The 26,945-nt window shown below is 43.0% G+C and overlaps 1 protein-coding gene across 15 annotated transcripts; it reads right to left on the reverse strand.

Moving 5' to 3' along the window:
* LOC110502851 (eukaryotic elongation factor 2 kinase) lies at positions 1-26,592 on the reverse strand. 15 transcript variants are annotated; one of them, XR_016491106.1, is made up of 18 exons: positions 25,603-26,543; positions 24,858-25,141; positions 24,202-24,276; positions 11,549-11,609; positions 11,333-11,370; positions 10,513-10,684; positions 6,285-6,434; positions 5,601-5,733; positions 5,350-5,477; positions 4,873-5,095; positions 4,486-4,556; positions 4,280-4,384; positions 3,880-3,937; positions 3,060-3,194; positions 2,791-2,979; positions 2,558-2,682; positions 2,178-2,356; positions 1-2,051 (listed from the first exon to the last, which is right to left on the reverse strand). XR_016491106.1 is itself a non-coding variant. In XM_090217404.1 (18 exons), exons 2-18 carry the CDS (start codon positions 25,104-25,106, stop codon positions 1,945-1,947), a joined length of 2,241 nt encoding a protein of 746 aa, XP_090073530.1. In that variant the 5' UTR covers positions 25,107-25,141; positions 25,603-26,592; the 3' UTR covers positions 1-1,944. The 15 variants fall into 15 exon arrangements, 14 of the variants coding, with proteins under 14 accessions (XP_090073530.1, XP_021436862.3, XP_021436863.3 ...); XM_090217404.1 differs by lacking the exon at positions 3,880-3,937 and adding an exon at positions 18,267-18,367 and having other exon boundaries at positions 25,603-26,592; XM_021581187.3 differs by lacking the exon at positions 3,880-3,937 and adding an exon at positions 18,267-18,367 and having other exon boundaries at positions 6,156-6,434; positions 25,603-26,592.
* Positions 26,593-26,945: the final 353 nt, after the last annotated feature.

Raw genomic sequence — 26,945 nt, forward strand, 5'->3', positions numbered from 1 at the left:
TTTACAATGCAATAGACGTTTATGTATTCCAAAGAGACATTTACATATAGCTACTTCCATGCATTAATTTATACACAAGCATGCAAACAATGCAACAAGTGCACTCGGTAAGTCTATTACTAACATACAGAAGTGATAGGCAAAACCAACAAAGTCAACAAAAGCTATTTGTTCATGAAATGTTCATTTTACAAAATCAAACTTCTTTTCAGTTTAGTAATTTGCTTCTAAATTGCAACCACATTCATACAGTGCATTCAGAAAGTACTCAGACCCCTTGACTTTTAACACATTTGTTACAACCTTATTCTAAAATGGATTGTTTTTTCTCATCCATCTCCACACAATACCCCATAATGACAAAGTGAAAAAAGGTTTTCAGAATTGTTTGTAAATGTGTGTGTATATATATATATATATATATATATATAAATATATAAACTTATTTAGATAAGTATTCAGACTCTTTGCTATGAGACTCAGAATTGCGCTCAGGTGCATCCTGTTTACATTGATCATCCTTGATGTTTCTACAACTTGATTGGAGTCCACCTGTGGTAAATTCAATTGATTTGACATGATTTGGAAAGGCACACACCTGTCTACATAAGGTCCCACAGTTGACAGTACATGTCAGAGCAAGCCATGAGGTCGAAGGAATTGTCCTTAGAGCTCCGGGACAGGATTGTGTCGAGGCACAGATCTGGGGAAGGGTACCTTGGTCAGGTAGGTGACCAAGAACCTGATGGTCACTCTGACAGAGCTCTAGCGTTCCTCTGTGGAGACCATCTCTACAGCACTCCACCAATCAGGCCTTTATGGTAGAGTGGGCAGACGGAAGCCACTCCTCAGTAAAAGGCACATGACAGCCTGCTTGGAGTTTGCCAAAAGGCACCTCAAGACTCTGACCATGAGAAACAAGATTATCTGGTCTGATGAAACCAAGATTGAACTCTTTGGCCTGAATGCCAAACATCACGTCTGGAGGAAACCTGGCACCATCCCTACGGTGAAGCATGGTGGTGGCAGCATCATGCTGTGGGGATGTTTTTCAGAGGAAGGGACTAGGAGATCAGTCAGCAGAGGGAAAGATGAACAGAGTGATCCTTGATGAAAACCTGCTCTAGAGTGCTCAGGATCTCAGACAGGAGCCAAGGTTCACCTTCCACCAGGACAACGACCCTAAGCACACAGCCAAGACAACACAGGAGTGGCTTCAGGGTAAAGTCTCTGAATGTCCTTGAGTGGCCAAGCCAGAGCCCGGACTTGAACTCGATCAAACATCTCTGGAGACCTGAAAATAGCTGTGCAGTGATGCTCTCCATCCAACTTGACAGAGCTTGAGGATCTGCAGAGAAGAATGGGAGAAACTTCCCAAATACAGGTGTGCCAAGCTTGTAGCGTCATACCCAAGAAGACTCAAGGCTGTAATCATTGCCAAAGGTGCTTCAACAAAGTCCTCACTACTTATGTTAATGTGATAATTCCATTTTTTTTTATATATATACATTTGCAAAAAAAATCTAAAAACCTGTTTATGCTTTGTTATTATGGGGTTTTGTGTGTAGATTGATGAGAAGAAACAAATAAAATAATCCATTTTAGAATAAGGCTGTAACGTAACAAAATGTGGAAAAGGTCAAGAGGTCTGAATACACTGTATATCCAAAAGGGCAATGGGGACAGGAATAGAAAAGGGGAAAATAGATGAAAAGACAAAGACCAGTTCCAAATAGAAAGTGTAAAATAAAGACAATTCCTTCAGTTATCACCAAGAAACACAGTTAGGCCAGAGGACAGCTGCATAAATGGTCACACACAGATCATACACTCACACTGCATTTAGGAAATCACAGTCTGTAAACTTTAAAACATTAGGGAGAAGTATCCATCACTACATTAGCCGATTCCTTTGGCCTTGCAGAGTGACGTCCCCTCTGTCTCCTACTCCATCATGCCCCAGGCCTCCTCTGCTTTCATATAGTACTGGTTGGCCAGTCGGCCTTTCATTGCTTCCATGGCTGCGTCTGCTGCCTGTGTGAACAGATCACCTGTGCCAGAGAAAGAGAGAGTCTGTGGTTAGTCACTGTAAGTACAACAGAGGTTATCACACCGAGGGCTCAAGTTAGGGTTTAGTTCTAGTTTAAGTTCAGCTGTGTTTCTCTCTGCTTACTTACCTGCTCTCTGTGGGTCTCGGTCCAGGCCATGGCCCCCCTCCTGGTACATCTCAGCCTCTCTGGCCAGCAGCAGGTAGAGAGGCTCGTCCTGCATGCCGTCAAACTCGCCCCCCTCGTCGTAGTCCGTCATGTTCAGGGCACAGTTGTACCAGCTCACCGCCTCCTTCCAGTCCTGGGACCTGAGAACCACAGAGGTTTTTATAGGTTTGTTATGAAGAGGCGCTTTTCATTTAACATCCATTTCACAGTCCTGATATAGTCTGTGTCTTGGGGACTGCTCTCTATTATTTGTGTAATCTGTATTGTTCTGGGTTGATAGCTTCTCATCATAGATGGTCCCATCATTAGTTGATATCTGATATGTCCCCCCAGTCTCTGACCTGTCTGGTGAGAGGATGATGCCGGTGTCGAAGGCCCTGGCCACCAGGATCATACAGGGTCTGTCTCCTGCCTCAGCAGCCTGCAGCAGGAACTTGAAACCCTTCATACGGCTCCCTGAGTTGTCCTGATCACAAGAAAACAACATACAGCATGGAATTACAATATAGAGAAGGAGTCAAAAGACACATTGTGAATTAGAGAGAGAGGTAGAGAGATAGAGAGAAAGAGATACCTCTAGCTCAATCTCTGACAGTATATGGTGTGGCAGCTGTAGGTAACACTGTCCCAGGGCAATGATAGCCTCTAGTTCCCCACACATGGCTGCCGTCTTCAGATGGTACATGGCTGAGTCCTGGTCCCACTGCTCCTCCTTTTCACAGAACCGACCACCCTCGTGGTAATTCACCATCGCCAGGTGGACCTGGGGAAGAGGCAAAAGGCGATTTATTGTGTGTTTTTAGTGTGTGTACGTGCATGTGTGTGTGTGTTCCAGCCACTCACTTTCCCCAGGATGGACTTCCCGGTCTTCCTCTCCAGGATCATGGAGTCGAGTCTCTCCACCTCCACAGCAACACAGGATGGCCGGTGGACGTGAGAACGAGAAGTGTGGTAGACACTCCATTTCTCATCTGTCAGCTAGACAGACAGAGAGCATAGAAAAGGTCAATGAAGCACTGTATATGTATGCATGTTCATAGTACTCAAGCCTCAACTTGTACATATCTGATTTAACACTAATGCTAATCATACCACAGGTATGCAGTGAGAGATGGAACAGGCAGTTACAGACCTATTGATTGGTTAGGTGATTTGATCAGGGAGGGAGCAGGTGAACATGTTGACATGGAGAGGCCAAACAAGGACACACATAGAATAAGACCAAAACACAGGGCGGCTGCTGAGTTTGAATTCCTTTTCTTGGGTGCAATAAAACCTTTGCCCCTACTAAGCATACATCCTTAGAAAACAAGCATGTGTCAAATCATCAACTGACACAGTGCAACGTCAGTGCTCCACCCTGCAAAGGCCTGGGTTAGTCCCCTTCATGCAGAGGACAGGGCTGTTGGCTGTTGGAGACGTTTACAGCAAGATAATTTAGGTTTGGGTTAAGGGAGGATCTGCTAGGAACCTTTCTCTAGCAAGGAGACAGACACAGCAGCAAAAACCCAGTTAGCTGTCAGTTATCCCATGGAATGGAGCCATAGATTAGACAGCAGGAACTCTACACTAGTGAGCAAAGGATAGGGGGCGACAAAGATGAGCAAGGGGTTATTTGATTATAGCGAAGGTGGCTTTGATAATGGTCATTTATTTTGTTTACCCATCCGACTCAGACTGCTGTAGAGGTGGGGCGGGCCTACATGGTGACATAAACGGAGCTAAAGAGAAGGTCAGATTCACACATACAGAGAGTAATAGGTTAACAGCTTTTGATGTTGGGGCGTCAGAGAATCCATGTCATGGTGGTCCAGTGTGGCTCAGTTGGTAGAGCATGGCACTTCCAATGCCAGGGTTATGGGTTCGATTCCCACGGGGGACCAGTATGAAAATGTATGCACTCACTACGGTAAGTCGCTCTGGATAAGAGCGTCTGCTCAATTAATCAAATGTAAATGGTGAGCAAACATGAACAATAACTTTGGTGTCAGCTAGAAACAATACAAGACTAAAGAGGAAGTAGTTGACTGTTTCCATAAAGTATTTATGACTGACAAGCTCACCAAGACTGAGTGTTGGTGTAGAGAAGAGTAATGTCCCCCATCGTTGGGGTCCCCTTCACTCCTCCTCTCACTTGGACACCCACTGTCTCCTCCATTCTCTGAGTCCTACAGAAAACAAGCACAGGCCTCAGTTTATGTCAACCACAACTAATGTCATTCTTGTGATCAGGATTCGTAAGAGCCATTTCCACAAAGCCTTCACTGACCTTGTGTTCTGGGCTGTGGCTGCGGTTGTTGTGTTTCTCCCGTTCATCCATCTCATTTACAAAATACCAATCTGAGGGTGGGAAACCAGATGTTAGATTAGAAGAATGGCAGATTTTTTAAAGAGTTGAGTTCAACTATATCTCAAACTGAGCCCTTGTTCATTCAACCTCTAGTCTAGGGTATCAAATAACAACACCGGTTAGTTTGTTTTTATGGGGCTTTAGGCATGCTATTTGGAACGTCATGCTAATGCTGGGCTGCAGCTAATAAAACAAACCCAGATGTTGGGTCACTGACATCACAGGCCCACAGATAACCTTCTAGATTAACATACAATTAGATAAGTGTTATTTGGGTGTACTATAACCTCTAAGCCCTGTTCCTACCCAGAGGAGACTTTCCCATGGAGCCCATAGAGAAGTGCTGTCCTAGGGGGGAGCCAGGGAAGGCGAGGGGCGAGCAGGGGATGGAGTCACTTATAGTGTTGTCCCCAGTCAGGGTCTCTGACAGACGGGAGAGAAGTGGGGGCGCACGGCCCACTGAGATGGTACGAACACGAGCTGAACCACACTGTTCCTCACTACCCCTCAGTACCGTCTGGGCCGACCTCTGATTGGAGGGGAGGGTTGAAAATATTGTTAAATATGAGGACTAAAAGACAATTCTAAATAGCTGCATAAAAGTTGCATGACGTCTCGGGCATGTGTTCAAATAATTTCCACGGTTGTATCCTGTCTGTGATGTGCTAATATAATTTCTGTGGTAATACGATGCCTGTGGCTACAACTAGGATGATATGTGATGCTATGTGTCATCGGTCTCACACACTTTGATTCTACTTCAATATATTTCTATGGTCTCACCAGCAGTCTGTTGGTGCAGTCCAGCTGGCTTTTCTCTGCAGTGGAGAGGTCAAAGGGTGTGAGGCCCATACTCTTACAGATCTTATTACACAGGTGGGAGTGGAAGAACAGCGCCATGCCCCGCACACCTGTAATACACATACAAGTATGTTGCAATCTAATTGAAAGTATTTCGCTAGGTGGGTCACAACTGAAAATGTCAGTCTACCTTTGTGTTGCTAACAGTGTGACTGTGTGAGAGAAAGCCGTACCCAGGTTTCCATTTCCAAAGCCTTTGCCCTTCTCCGTGTGGATCTGGGGGTCCGTGTAGAGGTCCCCCACCCCCTGGATGTCCACCACGATCAGCTGGTGGGCCGAACGCTCAAATGAGAAGTGACTAAATGCCTGCAGGCAGACAGAAAATCACTAGTTACCAGCAAACAACGAAAATATGGTGGTTTACAGGCATTTTGATAGGTTGGAAGTTCACACACAGAACAAAGAAAAATGATACAATTTCAAATCTAGCATTTTCAATTGATAACAAAGATGAAGATGCATTGTTGGGTTCTGCAGCTCAGGAGTAATCCATGAAGTTGGCCAACACATTTACAGCAGTAACAGCCTGATGTTGTCGTCCTTGACGAAGAAGTACCTGTGGAGTGAGCCTGATGTTGTCGTCCTTGACGAAGAAGTACCTGTGGAGTGAGCCTGATGTTGTCGTCCTTGACGAAGAAGTACCTGTGGAGTGAGCCTGATGTTGTCGTCCTTGACGAAGAAGTACCTGTGGAGTGAGCCTGATGTTGTCGTCCTTGACGAAGAAGTACCTGTGGAGTGAGCCTGATGTTGTCATCCTTGACGAAGAAGTACCTGTGGAGTGAGCCTGATGTTGTTGTCCTTGACGAAGAAGTACCTGTGGAGTGAGCCTGATGTTGTCGTCCTTGACGAAGAAGTACCTGTGGAGTGAGCCTGATGTTGTCATCCTTGACGAAGCCGGAGTTGGAGTTGTATTTTGTGTACTTCCCCTCAATGTAGTGTTCCAGGTGATACAGAGGTTTACCTGGACGCTGCATCATCTCAATCACACACATCTGCATGATGTCCACCTGGGAGGGGGAGAGAGTGAGAATGGTTAGTTTCATTGTTAGAAAATCGTGGAAAATCCACAATCAATCATCTAATCCAGGGGTTTCTAAACTTTTTCAGCCTGGGACCCAAATGAGAAATTCTGTGTTTTCCTGGGACCCCCTCTTTTGACACCTTCAACTATACATAAATATCGGTACTTTTCATTGCCCTTATGCCTCAAACAAATGCAATATAGACAAATAACAATGAAATATAATAATATAAATAGCTATTCATGTTTATTTTACCTCATTAAAAACACTCTTATAGTGCATTTGTAAAGTATTCAGACACCTTGACTTTTTCCACATTGTTACGTTACAGCCTTATTCTAAAATGGATTCAATTGTTTTTCCCCCCCTCATCAATCTACACACAATACCCCATAATGACAAAACACTAATAGGTTTTTAGAAATGTCAAAAATGAACAAACATTCAGACCCTTTATGCAGTACTTTGTTGGAGCACCTTTGGCAGTGATTACAGCCTTGAGTCTTCTTGGGTATGACGCTACAAGCTTGGTACACCTGTATTTGGGGAGTTTCTCCCATTCTTCTTTGCAGATCTTCTCAAGCTCTGTCAGGTTGACCAAAGCCCTTCTAACCCCGCTTGGTCAGTTTGGCCGGGTGGCCAGCTCTAGGAAGAGTCTTGGTGGTTCCAAGCTTCTTCCATTTAAGAATGATGGAGGTCAATGTGTTCTTGGGGACCTTCAATACTGCAGAAATGTTTTGCTACCCTTCTCCAGATCTGTGCCTCGACACAATCATGTCTCGAGATTTACAGACAATTCCTTTGACCTCATGGCTTGGATTTTGCTCTGACATGCACTGTAGGACCTTATATGGACAGGTGTGTGCCTTTCCAAATCATGTCCAATCAATTTAATTTAAAGGAGAGCCACACACTCTTAGGAGTTTGTCTGTCGAAACGTTGGATATTAGGTTATTACATTCAATTATTGCATCTGTGCTCCTAGAGTGTGCAGCTCTCCTTTAATTTTTCAAGATTTCTACTCCGCTAGCCAGCACCTAAACCTAAATAGGTGTGCGTTTCTTTCACCTCTAGATCAATCAATTGAATTTACCACAGGTGGACTGCAATCAAGTTGTAGAAACATCCTAAGGATGATCAATGGAAACAGGGTATACCTGAGCTCAATTTCGCATCTCATAGAAAAGAGTCTGAATACTTACGTAACTAATGTATTTCCATTTTTTTTTAAATAAAATTTGCAAACATTTCTAAAAACCTGTTTTTGCTTTGTCATTATGGGGTATTGTGTATAGATTGATGAGGATTTATTTTTATCCAGGCTCCCAAGTGGCGCAGCTGTCTAAGGCACTGCCTGCATCTCACTGTAGAAACTATTGTTGAAAAAAAAAATCTAGATTGGAACGGTTGTTAAAATACAATAAATAATTTGCATTCTGAATTGGAATACACTGATTGAGCACATCACACAGATGTAGACCAGAAAAAACACACACAGTGCTAATGAGGTGTGTGGCTGGTTGAAGCTTTCAACAAGCATTTATATTCTGGGCTCAGTTTTTAAACCTGAGCCCAGAATATAAATGCTTGAGAATGTAAACCTGAGGTCATGCTTCCTGCTGAAGATGAACAACCCAGAACTATGTGTGGGTTTGCCTCAAAAAGCATCTGGCTTCAATCAGTTTATTCCAGTTCAGAATAAAAATGATTACTTGTATTTTAACAGAAACAGTTCCAACCTAGACTTGTTTTCAACAATCCTTTCTACAGTAAGATGTACAGTAGGCCTGATCCTTTTATCTTCATATGTACTGTAACTTAGTGTTGCACTATCAGTAGCTAGCTAGCTTGCTTGCTTTGGCTAATATTAGCAATCTAACTAACGTTAATAGCTGTGTACAAGGGAATTGTTTGAAAGAGAAACTCACATCTACATTGAGAGATAATATTCCCTTATTTCTGCTTATTATCTATCGCCTGTTATAAAATGACAACAATGCCTTGCTAGTTGACTTACTCACTGTCGAAGCACTGTTTCCTGAAGCATTCTGCCCGGTTCTAAAAAAAACTCTCTGGGTTTACCATCATGCTGTGGATGTTTGGTCAGAATGTGTTGTTTTAATTTGTTCATTTTGAGAGAATCATTACTAAGCACTTCCCCGCACCAAACACATTGTGGACGCCCCTCGTTGTTCCTCAAAGTTTGTATTAAACCAAGAGAGAAACTCATCGCTGTATTTGCATTTCATGACAATTGAGCTGTCAGAACTTGTGGCAAACGTGACGCCATTTGATGACACAAGTCATTTGATGACATCGGTGAGTGAAGGCGAGTGAGAATGGCAAGTCATTGTCTGACAGCGTATCATCTGCTGCTGAACAACAGCGCTGCGTCGTGTGGGTCGCTAAGCTGCTAAGCAGATAGCGCAATGAATAGAGTCCATTTACACTTGGACAAATCAATTCCAGTAATTAATGAAATCATACTTTTACTCTAACACGTTAACCTCTTGAACCTATAGGGGCGCTGTGTCATTATTGGATAAAAAGACGTGCCCGTTTTAAGCGCAATATTTTGTCACGAAAAGATGCTCGACTATGCATGGAATTGACAGCCTTGGAAAGACACAACTCTGACGTCTCCAAAACTGCAAAGATATTATCTGTGCGTGCCCCAGAACTAATGCAACAGGCGAAACCAAGATGATGTTTCATACAGGAAATGCCCCGGATTCTGAAGGCGCTGTGTTCCAATGTCTCCTTATATGGCTGTGAATGCGCCAGGAATGAGCCTGCGCTTTCTGTATATTCCCCGAGGTGTCTGCAGCATTGTGACGTGTTTGTAGGCATATCATTGGAAGATTGACCATAAGAGACTACATTTACCTGGTGTCCCGCCCGGTGTCCTGTGTGCGTAATCAGTAAGTCCATGCGCGTTCCATTTCTTCAGAATTGAAAGTAAACTGCCACAATGGATTTTATCGTCGATAGATATGTGAAAAACACCTTGAGGATTGATTCTAAACATCGTTTGCCATGTTTCTGTCGATATTATGGAGTTAATTTGGAAAAAAGTTAGCGTTTTAATGACTTTTTTTTTTTCTCTTTCTTTTTTTTTCTTACCCAAACGTGATGAACAAAACGGAGTGATTAGTCGACACAAATAATATTTTTTGTAAAAACGGAACATTTGCTATCTAACAGAGTCTCCTCATTGAAAACATCTGAAGTTCTTCAAAGGTAAATTATTTTATTTGAATGCTTTTATGTTTTTTTGTGGAAAATGTTGCATGCTGAATGCTAGGCTTAATGCAATGCTAGGCTATCAATACTCTTACACAAATGCTTGTTTAGCTATGGTTCAAAAGCATATTTTGAAAATCTGAGATGACAGTGTTGAGAGCAAATAGATTAATTTCATTTCATTAGCCATTTTCATGAATAGTTAACGTTGTGTTATGCTAATGAGCTTGCTGATAGATTTACACAATCCTGGATACAGGGTTTTTTTCGTAGCTAAACGTGACGCAGAAAACGGAGCGATTTGTCCTAAACAAATAATCTTCCAGGAAAAACTGAACATTTGCTATCTGAGAGTCTCCTCATTGAAAACATCTGAAGTTCTTCAAAGGTAAATGATTTTATTTGAATGCTTTTCTGTTTTTTTGTGTAAATGTTGCCTGCTGAATGCTAACGCTAAATGCTACGCTAAATGCTACGTTAGCCATCAACACTGTTACACAAATGCTTGTTTTGCAATGGTTGAGAAGCATATTTTGAAAATCTGAGATGACAGTGTTGTTAACAAAAGGCTAAGCTTGAGAGCTAGCATATTTATTTCATTTCATTTGCGATTTTCATGAATAGTTAACATTGCGTTATGGTAATGAGCTTGAGTCTGTATTCACGACCCCGGATCCGGGATGGGGAGATCAGAAAGGTTAAGACCCACCATGAACAGGTCCGCGACCCACCCATACTTAAAGAAAGGCTGATCTAATCAATCAATCAATTGACCAATCAACTGGATGACTCATTGGTTAATTAAATGTTCCATCCATACCTGTTTGGGTGGCCTGTGGCGGTTGTACTCTTCTCCCCAGAGTTTGGCCTCCATCTGCAGCCTGACATCCTCAAAGTACACATCCCTGTCCACAGGCTCCATGTAGCGCTTCGTCACATAGTTACACGCACTCTTCCAGTTACTACTGTGGGAGAAGTTAGACAGCTTCTTCCTGCAGAAAGATGGAAAGGAAATATGGAAAAATGACAAAGATTAGAAGAATGGCACTGTATTAAAATGACAGGAACATTTAAATGAGTAAATCCAACTAAGGTGAAATACTTCTAAGGGTTTGAGTCACGTATCTCTTGGGATTTGTGTATTTTTGCTGATAAACCATAAAGATGTTTTCTATGGTGAGAACCTATGCGTGAGCTTGTTAGTGGGTGAGGGTTTATTTGTTAGACTGCCAGTGGTCTGATATAGACAGGATGGATGCCTCATTGCCTCCGCTACACTGTCCCCACAGAAAGGGATCATAATATCATAATAAGGTCACAAACTTTCAGATAGAGAACTCCACTGGGTGCCATGTTGTCATGAAAAGTTTGAGAATTGAGAATGTGAATTAGAATGTTGTAGTCATGGAATGTTTGTTTCTGTCTAGGGATCTATCTAGGGCTCTAAACTGGACTAAATGGGTCAGGGAGATATTTGTGGAATGTGGATTGGGGACCTGAGCAGCTCGTACCGTCTTGTCATTTTGTTTACACTGCATGAAGAGGAAAGATCACACGGCTCTGAAACTTGCAGGAACAAAAGGCCAATAAGAGACCAGGCCGTATGGAGAATTATTAAAGATAAAGTGTGTGACACTTACGTTCTGAAGCATTCCCTCATGGCACCGCGTCCAAAAGGCTGTGAGAAACCAAAAAGACAAATCAATAATTGCTGAGAAACTCAACTCACCAAGCTTTGGAAGACTTTCACATTCATGTAAACAGTGTTACTACATTCCACATACATATCCACAAGTCCAACAATGTTCTGATGAATAATAACATAGATTACTGCTGATTTAGGAGTGGAGGCATACCTGGCCAGACATCTTGATGTGCACTGTGTCTTGAGACCACTCCGCTGTGATAGCCTTGTACCTGTGGAGAGATCAAGCAAATAAACATCCATTGATCAAACATTATTATTCAGTTCTATATGGTCCAGAATTCTGGACTTGTTTTAGCAATATGGTGATGACTAGAAATTAGTCCATATACTGAAGGGGTCGGGGTTAGAACAAGGGGACTGAAAACAGAAACTGACAAACATTAGAGTACTTGGATTTGTTCTAACCAGGACCTGCTCTGCTTATCCTCAAATAGTCCAAATATAGTCATCCATAACCTGAAAATAGTCTAATCTATGATGTCACGTCCCCCAGGATTAAAAGGGGTTGTGAGATATTCCCTTGGTTTGGTGATGTTCAATGTCAGAGCCCAGACCCAAAGACCATGTGGGAATGCATTTATCACCCATGTGAACTTGACGTTACACGTCACAATCAATTCTCACCATTGGGATCATTAACAGTTTGTAGGGTTCCTTCTCTAGACTGGATCCGATCCTAGGGGGAGAATTTCAAACACACTGTATGTACAGATTATGAATGCTTGGCTTGTCTGAGACTGGGTCAGCCATACACACCGATAAGACATATAACAGACCCAGAGGCAAAATATTTACACAGTCTGTCCTGCCAAGCATACAGTGCCTTGCGAAAGTATTCGGCCCCCTTGAACTTTGCGACCTTTTGCCACATTTCAGGCTTCAAACATAAAGATATAAAACTGTATTTTTTTGTGAAGAATCAACAACAAGTGGGACACAATCATGAAGTGGAACGACATTTATTGGATATTTCAAACTTTTTTAACAAATCAAAAACTGAAAAATTGGGCGTGCAAAATTATTCAGCCCCCTTAAGTTAATACTTTGTAGCGCCACCTTTTGCTGCGATTACAGCTGTAAGTCGCTTGGGGTATGTCTCTATCAGTTTTGCACATCGAGAGACTGACATTTTTTCCCATTCCTCCTTGCAAAACAGCTCGAGCTCAGTGAGGTTGGATGGAGAGCATTTGTGAACAGCAGTTTTCAGTTCTTTCCACAGATTCTCAATTGGATTCAGGTCTGGACTTTGACTTGGCCATTCTAACACCTGGATATGTTTATTTTTGAACCATTGCATTGTAGATTTTGCTTTATGTTTTGGATCATTGTCTTGTTGGAAGACAAATCTCCGTCCCAGTCTCAGGTCTTTTGCAGACTCCATCAGGTTTTCTTCCAGAATGGTCCTGTATTTGGCTCCATCCATCTTCCCATCTTCCCTGCTGAGGAAAAGCAGGCCCAAACCATGATGCTGCCACCACCATGTTTGACAGTGGGGATGGTGTGTTCAGGGTGATGAGCTGTGTTGCTTTTACGCCAAACATAACGTTTTGCATTGTTGCCAAAAAGTTCAATTTTGGTTTCATCTGACCAGAGCACCTTCTTCCACATGTTTGGTGTGTCTCCCAGGTGGCTTGTGGCAAACTTTAAACAACACTTTTTATGGATCTCTGATCAGTCTTCTCCTTGTATGAGCTGAAAGTTTAGAGGGACGGCCAGGTCTTGGTAGATTTGCAGTGGTCTGATACTCCTTCCATTTCAATATTATCGCTTGCACAGTGCTCCTTGGGATGTTTAAAGCTTGGGAAATATTTTTGTATCCAAATCCGGCTTTAAACTTCTTCACAACAGTATCTCGGACCTGCCTGGTGTGTTCCTTGTTCTTCATGATGCTCTCTGCGCTTTTAACGGACCTCTGAGACTATCACAGTGCAGGTGCATTTATACGGAGACTTGATTACACACAGGTGGATTGTATTTATCATCATTAGTCATTTAGGTCAACATTGGATCATTCAGAGATCCTCACTGAACTTCTGAAGAGAGTTTGCTGCACTGAAAGTAAAGGGGCTGAATAATTTTGCACGGACAATTTTTCAGTTTTTGATTTGTTAAAAAAGTTTGAAATATCCAATAAATGTTGTTCCACTTCATGATTGTGTCCCACTTGTTGTTGATTCTTCACAAAAAAATACAGTTTTATATCTTTATGTTTGAAGCCTGAAATGTGGCAAAAGGTCGCAAAGTTCAAGGGGGCCGAATACTTTCGCAAGGCACTGTATGTCTCTGCCTAGAACTCTGTGTACCAGGGTTTTTATTCCAGTCAGGAGTCAGCCACTGCTACTGGGGGCATGGGACAAGAAGATGGCACCATGCCATTGGCTAAGAGACCAGAGAGGCTTAGGTAGAGTGAGGTTACGACTAGAGTTGTCCGGCAGCCACGAGTCATGACCGCAACCAAATTCCACATGACCGTTGAGTAACGGTAACTAGGCTTCTCCAAAACTGTGCTCTGATGGTCATTAGTAGCATACCACACTTTCTAATGGCCTGGTACTCAGTGCCATACTGTCCCTCTAATCCCTCTACCAAATCAAACACTTCATGAGAGCCCTGGAGTTTGAGCAGAATAGGACCACCTTTGGCACAATGACTTCAGCGATGTCTTTTACAAAATAGCCTCCAACACTCTACTCAGCTAATTGGATGCAGTCTATCACCGTGCCATCAGTTTCGTCACCAAAGCCCCATATACTACCCACCATTGCGACCTGTATGCTCTCGTTGGCTGGCCCTCACTTCATATTCATCACCAAACCCACTGGCTCCAGGTCATCTATAAGTCTTTGCTAGGTAAAGCTCTGCCTTATCTCAGCTCACTGGTCACCATAGCAGCACCCACCCGTAGCACGCGCTCCAGCAGGTATATTTCACTGGTCACCCCCAAAGCCTATTCCTACTTTGGCCGCCTTTCCTTCCAGTTCTCTGCTGCCAATGACTGGAACGAATTGGAAAAAATCACTGAAGCTGGAGACGTATCTCCCTCACTAACTTTAAGCATCAGCTGTCAGAGCAGCTCACAGATCACTGTATCTGTACATAGCCCATCTGTAAATAGCCCACCCAACTACCCCATCCCCATTTTGTTATTTATTTATTTATGTTTTGCTCCTTTGCACCCCAGTATCTCTATTTGCACATTCATCTTCTGCACATCTATCACTCCAGTGTTTAATTGCTAAATTGTAATTATCTCCACTGGGATTCTCTGCCTGTAACCCTATTACATGGGCTGAGTCACTGGCTTACTGGTGCTCTTCCATGCCGTCTCTAGGAGGGGTGAGTCACTTGAGTGGGTTGAGTCACTGACGCGATCTTCCTGTCTGGGTTGGCGCACCCCCCTGGGTTATGCCGTGGAGGAGATCTTTGTGGGCTATACTCGGCCTTGTCTTAGGATGATAAGTTGGTGGTTGAAGATATCCCTCTAGTGGTGTGGGGGCTGTGCTTTGGCAAAGTGGGTGGGGGTTATATCCTGCCCTTTTGACCCTGTCCGGGGGTATCGTCGGACGGAGCCACAGTGTCTCCCAACCCCTACTGTCTCAGCCTCCAGTATTTATGCTGCAGTAGTTTGTGTCGGGGGGCTAGGGTCAGTCTGTTATATCTGGAGTATTTCTCCTGTCTTATCCGGTGTCCTGTGTGAATTTAAGTATGCTCTCTCTAATTCTTTCTTTCTCTCGGAGGACCTGAGCCCTAGGACCATGCCTCAGGACTACCTGGCCTGATGACTTCTTGCTGTCCCCAGTCCACCTGGCCGTGCTGCCGCTCCAGTTTCAACTGTTCTGCCGCTCCAGTTTCAACTGTTCTGCCTGCGGCTATGGAACCCTGACCTGTTCACCGGACGTGCTACCTGTCCCAGACCTGCTGTTTTCAACTCTCTAAAGACAGCAGGAGCGGTAGAGATACTCTCAATGATCGGCTATGAAAAGCCAACTGACATTTAGTTCTGAGGTGCTCACCTGTTGCACCCTCGACAATTACTGTGATTATTATTATTTGATCCTGCTGGTCATCTATGAACATTTGAACATCTTGGCCATGTTCTGTTATAATCTCCTCCCGGCACAGCCAGAAGAGGACTGGCCACCCCTCATAGCCTGGTTCCTCTCTAGGTTTCTTCCTAGGTTTCTGTACAGCACTTTGAGATATCAGCTGATGTAAGAAGGGCTTTATAAATACATTTGATTTAATTACTTTGCCACTACGGCCTATTTATTGCCTTACCTCATTTGCACACACGGTATATAGATTTTCCCCCTATTGTGTTATTGATTGTACGTTTGTTTATTCCATGTGTAACTCTGTGTTGTTGTTTTTGTCGCACTGCTTTGATTTATCTTGGCCAGGCTGCAGTTGTAAATGAGAACTTGTTCTCAACTGGCCTACCTGGTTAAATAAAGGTGAAATAAATTAAATATGAATTGAAATAAGTGTTTTGATAGCCTCTAAAAATGAGGAGGATCCCATCAGCTTTCTATAGGCTAGGCCTACTATATTTATTTCTCAACTTCCCTAATATTAAGCACATTTACAACAGGAGTTGCCTACCTGCTTGGCATGAAAATTAACCACGGGAAAATAGTCCCTTCATTCGCTATTCAAGTGCATACGGATGACATATCTTTTCCCCCGACCCTGGTCCATTCTAAATCAAAACTATTTTCACACATACAGTGGGGCAAAAAGGTATTTAGTCAGCCACCAATTGTGCAAGTTCTCCCACTTAAAAAGATGAGAGAGGCCTGTAATTTTCATCATAGGTACACTTCAACTATCACAGACAAAATGAGAATAATAATCCAGAAAATCACATTGTAGGATTTTTAATGAATTTATTTGCAAATTATGGTGGAAAATAAGTATTTGGTCAATAACAAAAGTTTCTCAATACTTTGTTAAATACCTTTTGTTGGCAATGACAGAGGACAAACGTTTTCTGTAAGTCTTCACAAGGTTTTCACACACTGTTGCTTGTATTTTGGCCCATTCCTCCATGCAGATCTCCTCTAGAGCAGTGATGTTTTGGGTCTGTTTCTGGGCAACACGGACTTTCAACTCCTTCCAAAGATTTTCTATGGGGTTGAGATCTGGAGACTGGCTAGGCCACTCCAGGACCTTGAAATGCTTCTTACGCAGCCACTCCTTCGTTACCCGGGCGGTGTGTTTGGGATCATTGTCATGCTGAAAGACCCAGCCACGTTTTATCTTCAATGCCCTTGATGGAAGGAGGTTTTCACTCAAAATCTCACGATACATGGCCCCATTCATTCTTTCCTTTACACGGATCAGTCGTCCTGGTCCCTTTGCAGAAAAACAGCACCAAAGCATGATGTTTCCACCCCCATGCTTCACAGTAGGTATGGTGTTCTTTGGATGCAACTCAGCATTCTTTGTCCTCCAAACACGACGAGTTGAGTTTTTACCAAAAAGTTATATTTTGGTTTCATCTGACCATATGACATTCTCCCAATCTTCTTCTGGATCATCCAAATGCTCTCTAGCAAACTTCAGACAGGCCTGGACATGTACTGGCTTAAGCAGGGGGACACGTCTGGCACTGCAGGATTTGAGTCCCTGGCGGCGTGGTGTGTTACTGATGGTAGGCTTTGTTACTTTGGTCCCAGCTCTCTGCAGGTCATTCACTAGGTCCCCCCGTGTGGTTCTGGGAGCCCATTTGCTCACCGTTCTTGTGATCATTTTGACCCCACGGGGTGCGATCTTGCGTGGAGCCCCAGATCGAGGGAGATTATCAGTGGTCTTGTATGTCTTCCATTTCCTAATAATTGCTCCCACAGTTGATTTCTTCAAACCAAGCTGCTTACCTATTGCAGATTCAGTCTTCCCAGCCTGGTGCAGGTCTACAATTTTGTTTCTGGTGTCCTTTGACAGCTCTTTGGTCTTGGCCATAGTGGAGTTTGGAGTGTGTCTGTTTGAGGTTGTGGACAGGTGTCTTTTATACTGATAACTTCAAACAGGTACCATTAATACAGGTAATGAGTGGAGGACAGAGGAGCCTCTTAAAGAAGAAGTTACAGGTCTGTGAGAGACAGAAATCTGGCTTGTTTATAGGTGACCAAATACTTATTTTCCACCATAATTTGCAAATAAATTAATGGAAAATCCTACAATGTGATTTTCTGGATTTTCTTTCTCATTTTGCCTGTCATAGTTGAAGTGTACCTTGATGAAAATTACAGGCCTCTCTCGTCTTTTTAAGTGGGAGCATTTGCACAATTGGTGGCTGACTAAATACTTTTTTGCCCCACTGTATATGATTTAGAATATGTAAAGACAAGATTAAATTGAGAATAGTCTGATGGGTGAGATAATATTCTAAGGCAAGAAACAGCACATGCATTCTTGTCTGCTAAATGAACTAGTGTAGCTCACAGCCAGCCAGATTAGGGCCTAACATAAGGACGACTCAGAATATGCTACTCTGTTCTTCTGAAATAGGCTACATTTTCTTCATATCATGCTTCCGTAGACCTGGCTAAAATAAATAGTAATGTTCATGAGCTGAAATAAAAAATTCCAGAAATGTTCCAAATGTACAAAAAAGCTTATTTCTCTCAAATTCTGTGCAAAATGTGGTTACATTCCTTTTGGCTTCAGACTAAGTGTTTTGGCGTGAGCAGGCAGACAGCCCAGATATCTGCCACAAGGGAAATTTGTGCACAGGCCAAGAAAAACTTGTAAGGGCCATAGGAAATGCAGTGATGTTTATATAATGTACTGTACCTACAGAAAGGGCAGGGGTGTGGGGATGATGTGTATTTGTCAACTACTGACACACACACACACATCTGTACCTGTATCGTATGCATGGCTCTGTCTTGACTTCCTCCAGGTGAAACTCAGCCCAGAGATCAGGCATGGCCTTGGCCTTCTCTAAGGCTCTATTCCACGCTGCCTGGTACAATGGGAAACAAGACTCATCTTTTAGATAACTATCACATTGTATCACAGCTTATGCTAAGGGAAGCTACAGACACTGGGGAAACATAAATGAAAACACACAGATTAAGGATGTGACAGTCATGGAATTCTGGTAGATTTTTTTGTCAGCCCAAAAAACAAAAACAAATCGTAAGTATTATTTTTAAGACGCACATTTTCTCCTCTCCTCCAGACTGCATGTGCTGCAGGGAGTCGGACACTCATGTGGTTTTCCGACAGCAAGGCTCAGATCAACATGGCAGTGGTGCCATTGTTTATACATTTTTTCTTTATAATTTATACATAATTTCCAGAAAAGTTGGTTCCTGTTTCAGTCATGTCTTTGGTCACGTTCGCATGGGTCAAACAAAAACACCCTAATTAGTGGTTGACCATAGATCTTTTTACAATGCAGGCGATGGCTGCAGAATGAAGTTGGTAAAGAGCAGTCGACTAGTCAACTTCCTGTTTGCAAAAATTCTAATAGTTTGTCTAATTTCAGTTTGTAATTACAGAGAGATCCTTGATGAAAACCTGCTCCAGAGTGCTCAGGACCTCAGACTGGGGCAAAGGTTCATCTTCCAACAGATCAACATCCCTAAGCACGCAGCAAAGAAAACGCAGGAGCGGCTTAGGGACAAGTCTCTGAATGTCCTTCTGTGGCCCAGCCAGAATCTGGACTTGAACATCTCTGGAGAGATGTGAAAATAGCTGTGCAGCAACGCTCCCCATCTAACCTGAGCTTGAGAGGATCTGCAGAGAAGAATTGGTGTACCAAGCATGTAGCGTCATACCCAAGAAGACTCATGGTTGTAATTGCTGCCAAAGGTGCTTCAACCATTACTGAGTAAAGGGTCTGAATACTTATGTAAATGTAATATTTCATTTTTAGAAAATGTATTATTATACATTTGCAAACATTTATAAAACCTGTTTTTGTCTTGTCATTATGGGGTATTGTGTGTAGATTGATGAGGGGAAAAAATGATTTAAATGATTTTACAAGAAGGCTGTAATGTAGCAAAATGTAGAAAAAGTGAAGGAGTCTGATTACGTTCCGAATGTACTGTACATGCTAGAACGCGCCAATAAGATCTCGCTAGCTCATGCTTGGCTCTGCCCCTTCCTTGCTTTTTCTGCCCCTTCCTTGCTTGTTCTGCCCACAACGACTCATTTGTTCCCATTGGAAACGACAAGCTGTGGTCTATCTTGGGTTAGTTATAAAAATCTTTGGCACCATAGCCAAGCACAGTATGAGTCATAATACCCATAAAACCTGCCGGTCAAACACGGAAATGGTTCAAATAGTTTATCCATCATTAATTTTATCCATTGTGGATTTTAGAAACACTTTTTGTATAGACTTACCCTGGCGTGACGTTTTCATAAACGTGTAAATCGCTCTCAGACAAGGTGACTTATCAATATATTAGCCTATATTTACCCCCCTCCAAAAATGAAATGCTTAATTAGCTGCTAATGTGGCTATCATAAAGAACTACAAATTCCTGTCTCAAGATTCACATCACTCACCAAATCCATGATGATCTGGACGGGACAGGCATGTTAATGTTAGCCACATGTAATGTTAATATTAGCTACATTTAGTAATTAATAAATTGGCTAAAGTTTTTTTTAAATTGACAATTCTGTGTACTGTCATGGGCAAGTTTTAAATTGAAAATGCATGTTATCTAGCTAGCTAGCTCATGGCTAGCTAGTTAACAACATTAGCCTGACTAGATGGCTACATTTGCTGTCTATTTGTCTAGCCATTTAAATGCACGAAAAATTCATAAAAACAAGTTTAGCTTTCTTTGGCTTTTATAAACCAACAGTCTAGCTTGCTAACATGATAGATAGATGGTGAAGCTAGGACTAGGCATTCTTGATAAAGTGTGTTTGTGTCCATGGGTGAGTAGCCTACTTCACTTGTAGCTACCCCAGCTAGCTGTATTATTTTAGTCTGGCTTTTTTAGAGGTTTCAAAGATGGACTGATTAGCATCCTCACGATTCAGTGTGCTTACTTTACTGCGGGAAAACATTGATATGTTTGCTGTTACTCTCTGGACAGCAGATCCTTAGTATAGCTAGTAGGCCAGGTTACAGTGTGTAAACTTAAGTCCTACCTGCTATGGTGGGTCTTTAAATTAATTGGTATTCACACATTTGTTTTGTTTTTTAGGTAGAATTACCATCATGTTATTGATGCCAAATTGCAAACCTGATTTTCACCTTCTGTTTTCCAGAACCATTGGGAGTGCCCGAGTCTTATCACCTCTCAACTAGGTACACTGTTTCAACCTGGAACACTATTCTCCTGCTTTGGTCTGTTTCAGTCATTGCAGGAAGTCATGAAGAGCAAGAGTGTGTAAAGAGTTTTGTCCCAGCCCAGCTCTAACACCTGACTTAAATAATCAACATATCGAATCACAGTGATAGGCTATGATTTGTAATGCTCCACTCTCAAGTTGAAGTTGAACTTGTTGACTGATGCCAAGGAGGCAGCGGCTGCAAAGAAGGCAGCGGCTGCAAAGAAGGCAGCGGCTGCAAAGAAGGCAGCGGCTGCTAAGAAGGCAGCGGCTGCAAAGAAGGCAGCGGCTGCAAAGAAGGCAGCGGCTGCTAAGAAGGCAGCGGCTGCTAAGGCGGCAGCGGCTGCTAAGAAGGCAGCGGCTGCTAAGAAGGCAGCGGCTGCTAAGAAGGCAGCGGCTGCTAAGAAGGCAGCGGCTGCTAAGAAGGCAGCGGCTGCTAAGAAGGCAGCGGCTGCTAAGAAGGCAGCGGCTGCTAAGAAGGCAGCGGCTGCTAAGAAGGCAGCGGCTGCTAAGAAGGCAGCGGCTGCTAAGAAGGCAGCGGCTGCTAAGAAGGCAGCGGCTGCTAAGAAGGCAGCGGCTGCTAAGAAGGCAGCGGCTGCTAAGAAGGCAGCGGCTGCTAAGAAGGCAGCGGCTGCTAAGAAGGCAGCGGCTGTGAACGAGAAGACTGCAGCACTGATGCACACCTGCCCTATCTGTCAGGTGAGTAAGTTTGATTAACTGTATGTGCTCAAAATCCCTCTTTTGAATTGATAGAGGAAAACAATACAGGGAGAGATATGATAAGCAGACAAATCAACAGAGGATCATGAGAAGTTTGCTTCAGGAACTTTCAGCAAAAGATAATCATAATGAATCATGAGATATGATACTGGGCCAAGAGTTTTTCCTGACCACATAACCTGACCATGGAAAACTCTTGGCCCTATGATATATAAGTATCAATGTAGAAATAGGAGTCTTTCTATTGACCTACTAGGAGGATAAAACGTCTCACATTAGCTGTCCTATCTGAAAGTCACCCAAGAGCTCTACATTGCACAATAGCATAGATCATTAACGTGCTGTCACCAGATTCATTTTACAACCACAGCCAGCACAGGAGCTTTTCTTGTCTGAGGCCTAACCAGGAAAAACTCCTGACTACACATGAATGTCAGGACTGTTGTACTCAGCTTTATCAGAACTAACAGGCTGACGACACCGCTCACATCGCGTGCACAAGCGTTACAAAATACATTTTGAAGTCTATATTATTAAATTATTGCACCCACACTAATCGCGCGCGCCAATGAGCGTCTGCGTTGCCAAGGGCTAAAATTAAAGTCAGTTCAATTTGTGACGCAGATCGCGCTTCAAGTCCTGCCTCTCCCATCTCCTCATTGGTTTATAGAAGCAGGTACCCACGTGCCATTTCCTCATTGGTTACACCCACAAGCAGGTACCCACGTGCCATCTCATTGGTTATACCCACGTGGGTGACAGAAAGACGAACAAGGTCAGTGGTGGTAATGCACCTGCAAACGTGATCATGACATGCAGGTTAAAATATCAAAACAAACTCTGAACCAATTATATTAATTTGGGGACAGGTCGAAAAGCATGAAACATTTATGGCAATTTAGCTAGCTAGCTTGCACACACTAGCTAATTTGTCCTATTTAGCTAGCTTGCTGTTGCTAGCTAATTTGTCCTGGGATATAAACATTGAGTTGTTATTTTACCTGATATGCACAAGGTCCTCTACTCCACCAATTAATCCACACAAACAACAGTCAACCGAATTGTTTCTAGTCATCTCTCATCCTTCCAGGCTTTTTCTTCTCTTGACTTTATATTACGATTGCCAACTTTCATAAATTAGGTGCATTACCGCCACTGACTTTGTTCGTCTTCTGTCACCCACGTGGGTACCTGCTTCTATAAACCAATGAGGAGATGGGAGAGGCAGGACTTGCAGAGCGATCTGCATCACAAATAGAACTTCTATTTTAGCCCTTGGCAACGCAGACGCTCGTTGGCGCGCGCGAGCAGTGTGGGTGCAATAATTGAATAATATAGATTTCTAAATTAATTTTGCAACACTCGCGCACGTGTCGTGAGCGGTGTAGTCAGCCTGTCATGTCCACCAGTTCCCTCGGGAAAGCAAAGAGTTTGACGCAAGTCATTCATTGTCAATGGAGCGGTCCGCACCGCTGCGTTGAGGATGTTGCACTAGGCTGCAGTCCGTTCTGTGTATCACGTGTTTTCAACTCGTGTGTTGCTTTACGGTATGGTGGTAAGTTACAAAGATAAGTTCATTAACATTCAGGCTAGTTAGCTAGCTATCAAACTACAAAGCAATCACTTTGCTAGATAGCTTAGCTAAGAAATTGCCAGTACCTAGCTTCCACTTTCCAGCAAATAATTTCACCTTCAACTGACTAGGTAATCCAATCGTATTGGCAATGTGTCTACATGCAGATTTTTTGCATGGAGGTCCCGGTAACAATCAGCGCTTTGGTCGAACACAGCAGGGAACCAAGAGACAACAAAAATTACCTCCATGCTGAAACCTTTCTGCAGCCTTGCAAAGCACATGTGCGTCAAGTACAGCAAATCCGAACTAGACATCTACTAAAACAACATGGAAAAACGAAAGAGCATTTAGTGGACGGCGTGACCTACTCACTATGCCACACACACTCTGCAATTTAGATAAGATATAACGTTACTCTAAGAGATGGAAATGTCTCTTCTGCTTTTAATCCAACCCCCCACCCCCGATATACACACACATTAGGTTGTAGAAGCTGGAGCTGAGGGCAACCACAGTGCAGCACCTAATAAGCAGTAGGTGGCAACTGACATCCACCTAGTGTATATTTAGCCTAAACTATTTACATTGATAGACGAAGGTCATGTTTTTAACAGGCAGAAAGCCACGTCTGGTTGGTGAGAAACACACACTGGGCATTGCACGTCAGTCCCTGGTCACCTGCAGTTTGAGTGTCCCTTCACACGTCCCCAATGATACTATATACAGCATAGCTGTGGTTGTACCCTCAATGATATCATATACAGTACATCTGTGGTTGTGGCCTTGTGCTCAGACACTACCTCCTCACAAAACTGCATCACCAGATATAAGACAAAGTAGTGGTAAGCTATGGTACAGTATAAACAGCCTGTCTGCCTGTTGCTTTTCTGATACAGTTTGCACCGCAGTAGAGCTGAAAATTACATTTAGAATAAGAAACAATACCCTGTTTCACCCATGTGCTTATTAGATTTGCATTAGCCTAACTGTTGATATATTCCTGAGGACTCCTGCATGGGTTAGGGAAGATCAAATTACAACTAAGGAACTAATGGTTAGATAAAACAGGTCATGCAAATACAATGGAAGGAAGGAAGAAATTATTTAAAGACTGAATTAATGACGGGAAGGTGAGGAAGAAGGAGGCAGTCACTGATGCAAAAGGAGGGGGGAATGAAACAACGTGGTGAGTAACGTACCCGTCCATTGTCAGATAACGCCCCAAACTCAACTGACCGTTGTTGTGGAGTTTCCTTCTCTGTTTCTGTTTCATTCTATGTGGAGAGGCAGAGAAATGAACTGCTTAATATTAGCAACTTAACCATATGTGAGGAGCAGAGCAAAATATATGCGATTGGTTGACTATGTTGGTGTTGAACTTTCCATGAAAAGGGAAATATTATCATGTTATTGCCAGTAGAATGTGTTTTGGAACTTGCTTCCAACATGGCAACCCATAAATTCTACATCTCAAACAGTCTGCCGAACTCTGAGGGAGGGCTATTTATTATTCCCCACTCTACAGGCTGGCCTACTGGATCAAAAGGCCAAGGGTTGCGACCCGTGTTGTGAAAGGGTTGTTTACATATGACATCATCATGTGAGGTGAGAGCTGCTCTCTAGGTACTTCCTGTTCTGAGAGTAGAGACGAGAGGGAGCTGACCTGCTGTCAGCCACAGCAATGCAATCACACACAGATGGCATTCTCCTTCTCTCTAGCAGTGTGCGCAAGAGCTCAGCATTTTGCATACTGACATTAGAGCAATACAGTACATGGCAACATGTTGCCAGTCAGCTGGTACTTAAAGAATCTTCTGAACCCTGGTAATATTGCACCTACACTACTGCTGCTCACCTTGTACATGAAGGAGTTTTGGGGAGAGTTGGACAGCTGATTGCTGTGGACCAGGTTCTTCAGATAGCCACAGATGTCTTTGGCCTGGCTGACAGGGTCGTCTGTGATGGGACAGATGTAGTAGTCGTCCTCACCGCTATCATTAGCTTCGCTAAGGGATGGAGCATGTTGACCTGGGGTTCTCTGTTTCCTTGGGTTATGCTGAGCACTGCCCACCTCCTCCATACTAAACATCAGGTCATCCTCCATGGTGGCTTGTAGGGGTGTGTGTGATGAGTACTGGGCTGGGGAAATTGCAACAGAAACACAAAGATGTGAATATGCATGTACACACAGAGATGGCTGTATTGCCTAGTTAAATTAAGGTTCAATAAAACACAAAAAATACAAATATTGACACAATGACAATCTAACTAACTGTGTTTAATTGTGGCCTATTCAATCATCACAAATGCAACAAACTGTCACATGTGGATGGCAGTATTTGGTTTAGTCTTACATTGCATACAGGAACACTTGTTTAGACATCCAACAAGTACAACTATTTTATAAAGTAATAATTATTACTACACGTATTACCATTGAACAAAAACTGCAGCTGAACAGTAGTGAGAAAGGCTCGGTGCTCACCCATCAATCACACCTTTTCAATGTTCGTAAAGAGTTGAGGGCTTATAAAAAAACATTTGCTGCAGTACATTTACAGTACATGAGTGTAGACAAAGACAGTACTGCGGCGATTTACCTAATCTGATCAAGGGTGTACAGAGACTACTCGATGAAAATATGCGTGCCTTGATAATCCTCCAACAACTTCCTCTGTCTGGCGGTATTTGCAACGTTTTCAATTAGTTGGGTTGCCTTGCTAGCTAGCTGTTATTCCAAGTCAGAGGGCCGCTGCTGAACTGTGGTGGATTCTGACTCTCCGAGGTGGCCAGAGGGTCCAGGGCGAGTCCCTCTTCTCTGTAGTTTTGTATGTTCACCCGTCCAGGTTGGCGGCGTACACGTATTGTTTACAGCCTCGGACAGCCGCACCCCTTTAGGCAGCGAGCCAAAAAAAGAATGTACATAAGTATATGTATGGCCACTGCGAGTGGTCACAAACACTAAAATGAAATTAGTAGAGTTTTCACCACAGACGATGCCACGTGGTGAAAATTCATGTCCAACATCTAGCAAACGGTTGAAAGTCACTCTCAAGCAGCTAACGTTAGCAGTGCGACAGATGAAATGGTTAGTGCTACTCGGGCTCATTGGGACGTCCCTAACCTAACCAACAACCCAATTTAGACTGGGTTGCAACCACAGATGCTTCAGCGTCCGCATGCTTCCCATCCAAAACAGTTCGGAAGACTTCGTGCAAATATCATGACGACATTTTGTGACGTTTTTGTTAGTTTTGAAAATCTGTGAGGTGTTTTTCGGCAGTTAGGGCACACGGGATTTTTCCGAGAGGCAAGGCGAAGTTCGGAGCCGAAGTCTACGTCGCTGATTGGTCAAGAGTAGGGATTCTTCTGAGAGAAGCCTCGTTTCAAGCAAATATTTTAATTTTGAAATACTGCACCAAGCATCGTAGTTAGATATCCTAGGCAAAAACGTCAAAATGAATGACAGATTTCTTGAGTTATGTTTGGATTAATTCTGACTGGAGGAAGTTTATACTAACTATGGCGTATCGAAATGGACAAAGAGTACTATTAACGCTTTTTTCTCCTTTTTCTTTTTCTTCTTCTATGATATAATGGCTGTCCGCAAACCAACTTTAAAGGTGCATGCAGCCACCTACTGTGCTGGAATGTATAGGCAATCACAGTTTACAACATTTTTAAATCCTCAGATTTAACTCAGTACTTCTGAGAATATGAAAGAGCCCTACTAACTTCTAATAGACCCTCCCCCATCCCCACAATTCCTTCCAATCCCCCCCCCCCCCCAACCCGTCCAACCTCAATGACCCTACACTTCAATCTTTCCCTCTCTTCAACATACTTACAACAATATAACAACATATGCTCCACCGTTTCATCGACCACACACTCCAGACACAAACCATTCACATGCTTGCCAACCAGATGTAATGACAAGTTA

This window comes from Oncorhynchus mykiss, chromosome 23 (assembly GCF_057628025.1).
Source record: "Oncorhynchus mykiss isolate SJ-2025 chromosome 23, ASM5762802v1, whole genome shotgun sequence".
NCBI lineage: Eukaryota > Metazoa > Chordata > Actinopteri > Salmoniformes > Salmonidae > Oncorhynchus > Oncorhynchus mykiss.

Excerpts from the sequence above, each read along its gene's own strand:
- LOC110502851 (XM_021581185.3), bottom strand. The coding sequence starts at position 25,491 with ATGGGTGAGCACCGAGCCTTTCTCACTACTGTTCAGCTGCAGTTTTTG. Across the intron at positions 6,435-10,512 it reads GCCACAGGCCACCCAAACAG|GTGGACATCATGCAGATGTG; the intron begins GTATGGATGGAA and ends TCCCCCTCCCAG. Across the intron at positions 2,980-3,059 it reads GGAAGTCCATCCTGGGGAAA|GTCCACCTGGCGATGGTGAA; the intron begins GTGAGTGGCTGG and ends CCTCTTCCCCAG.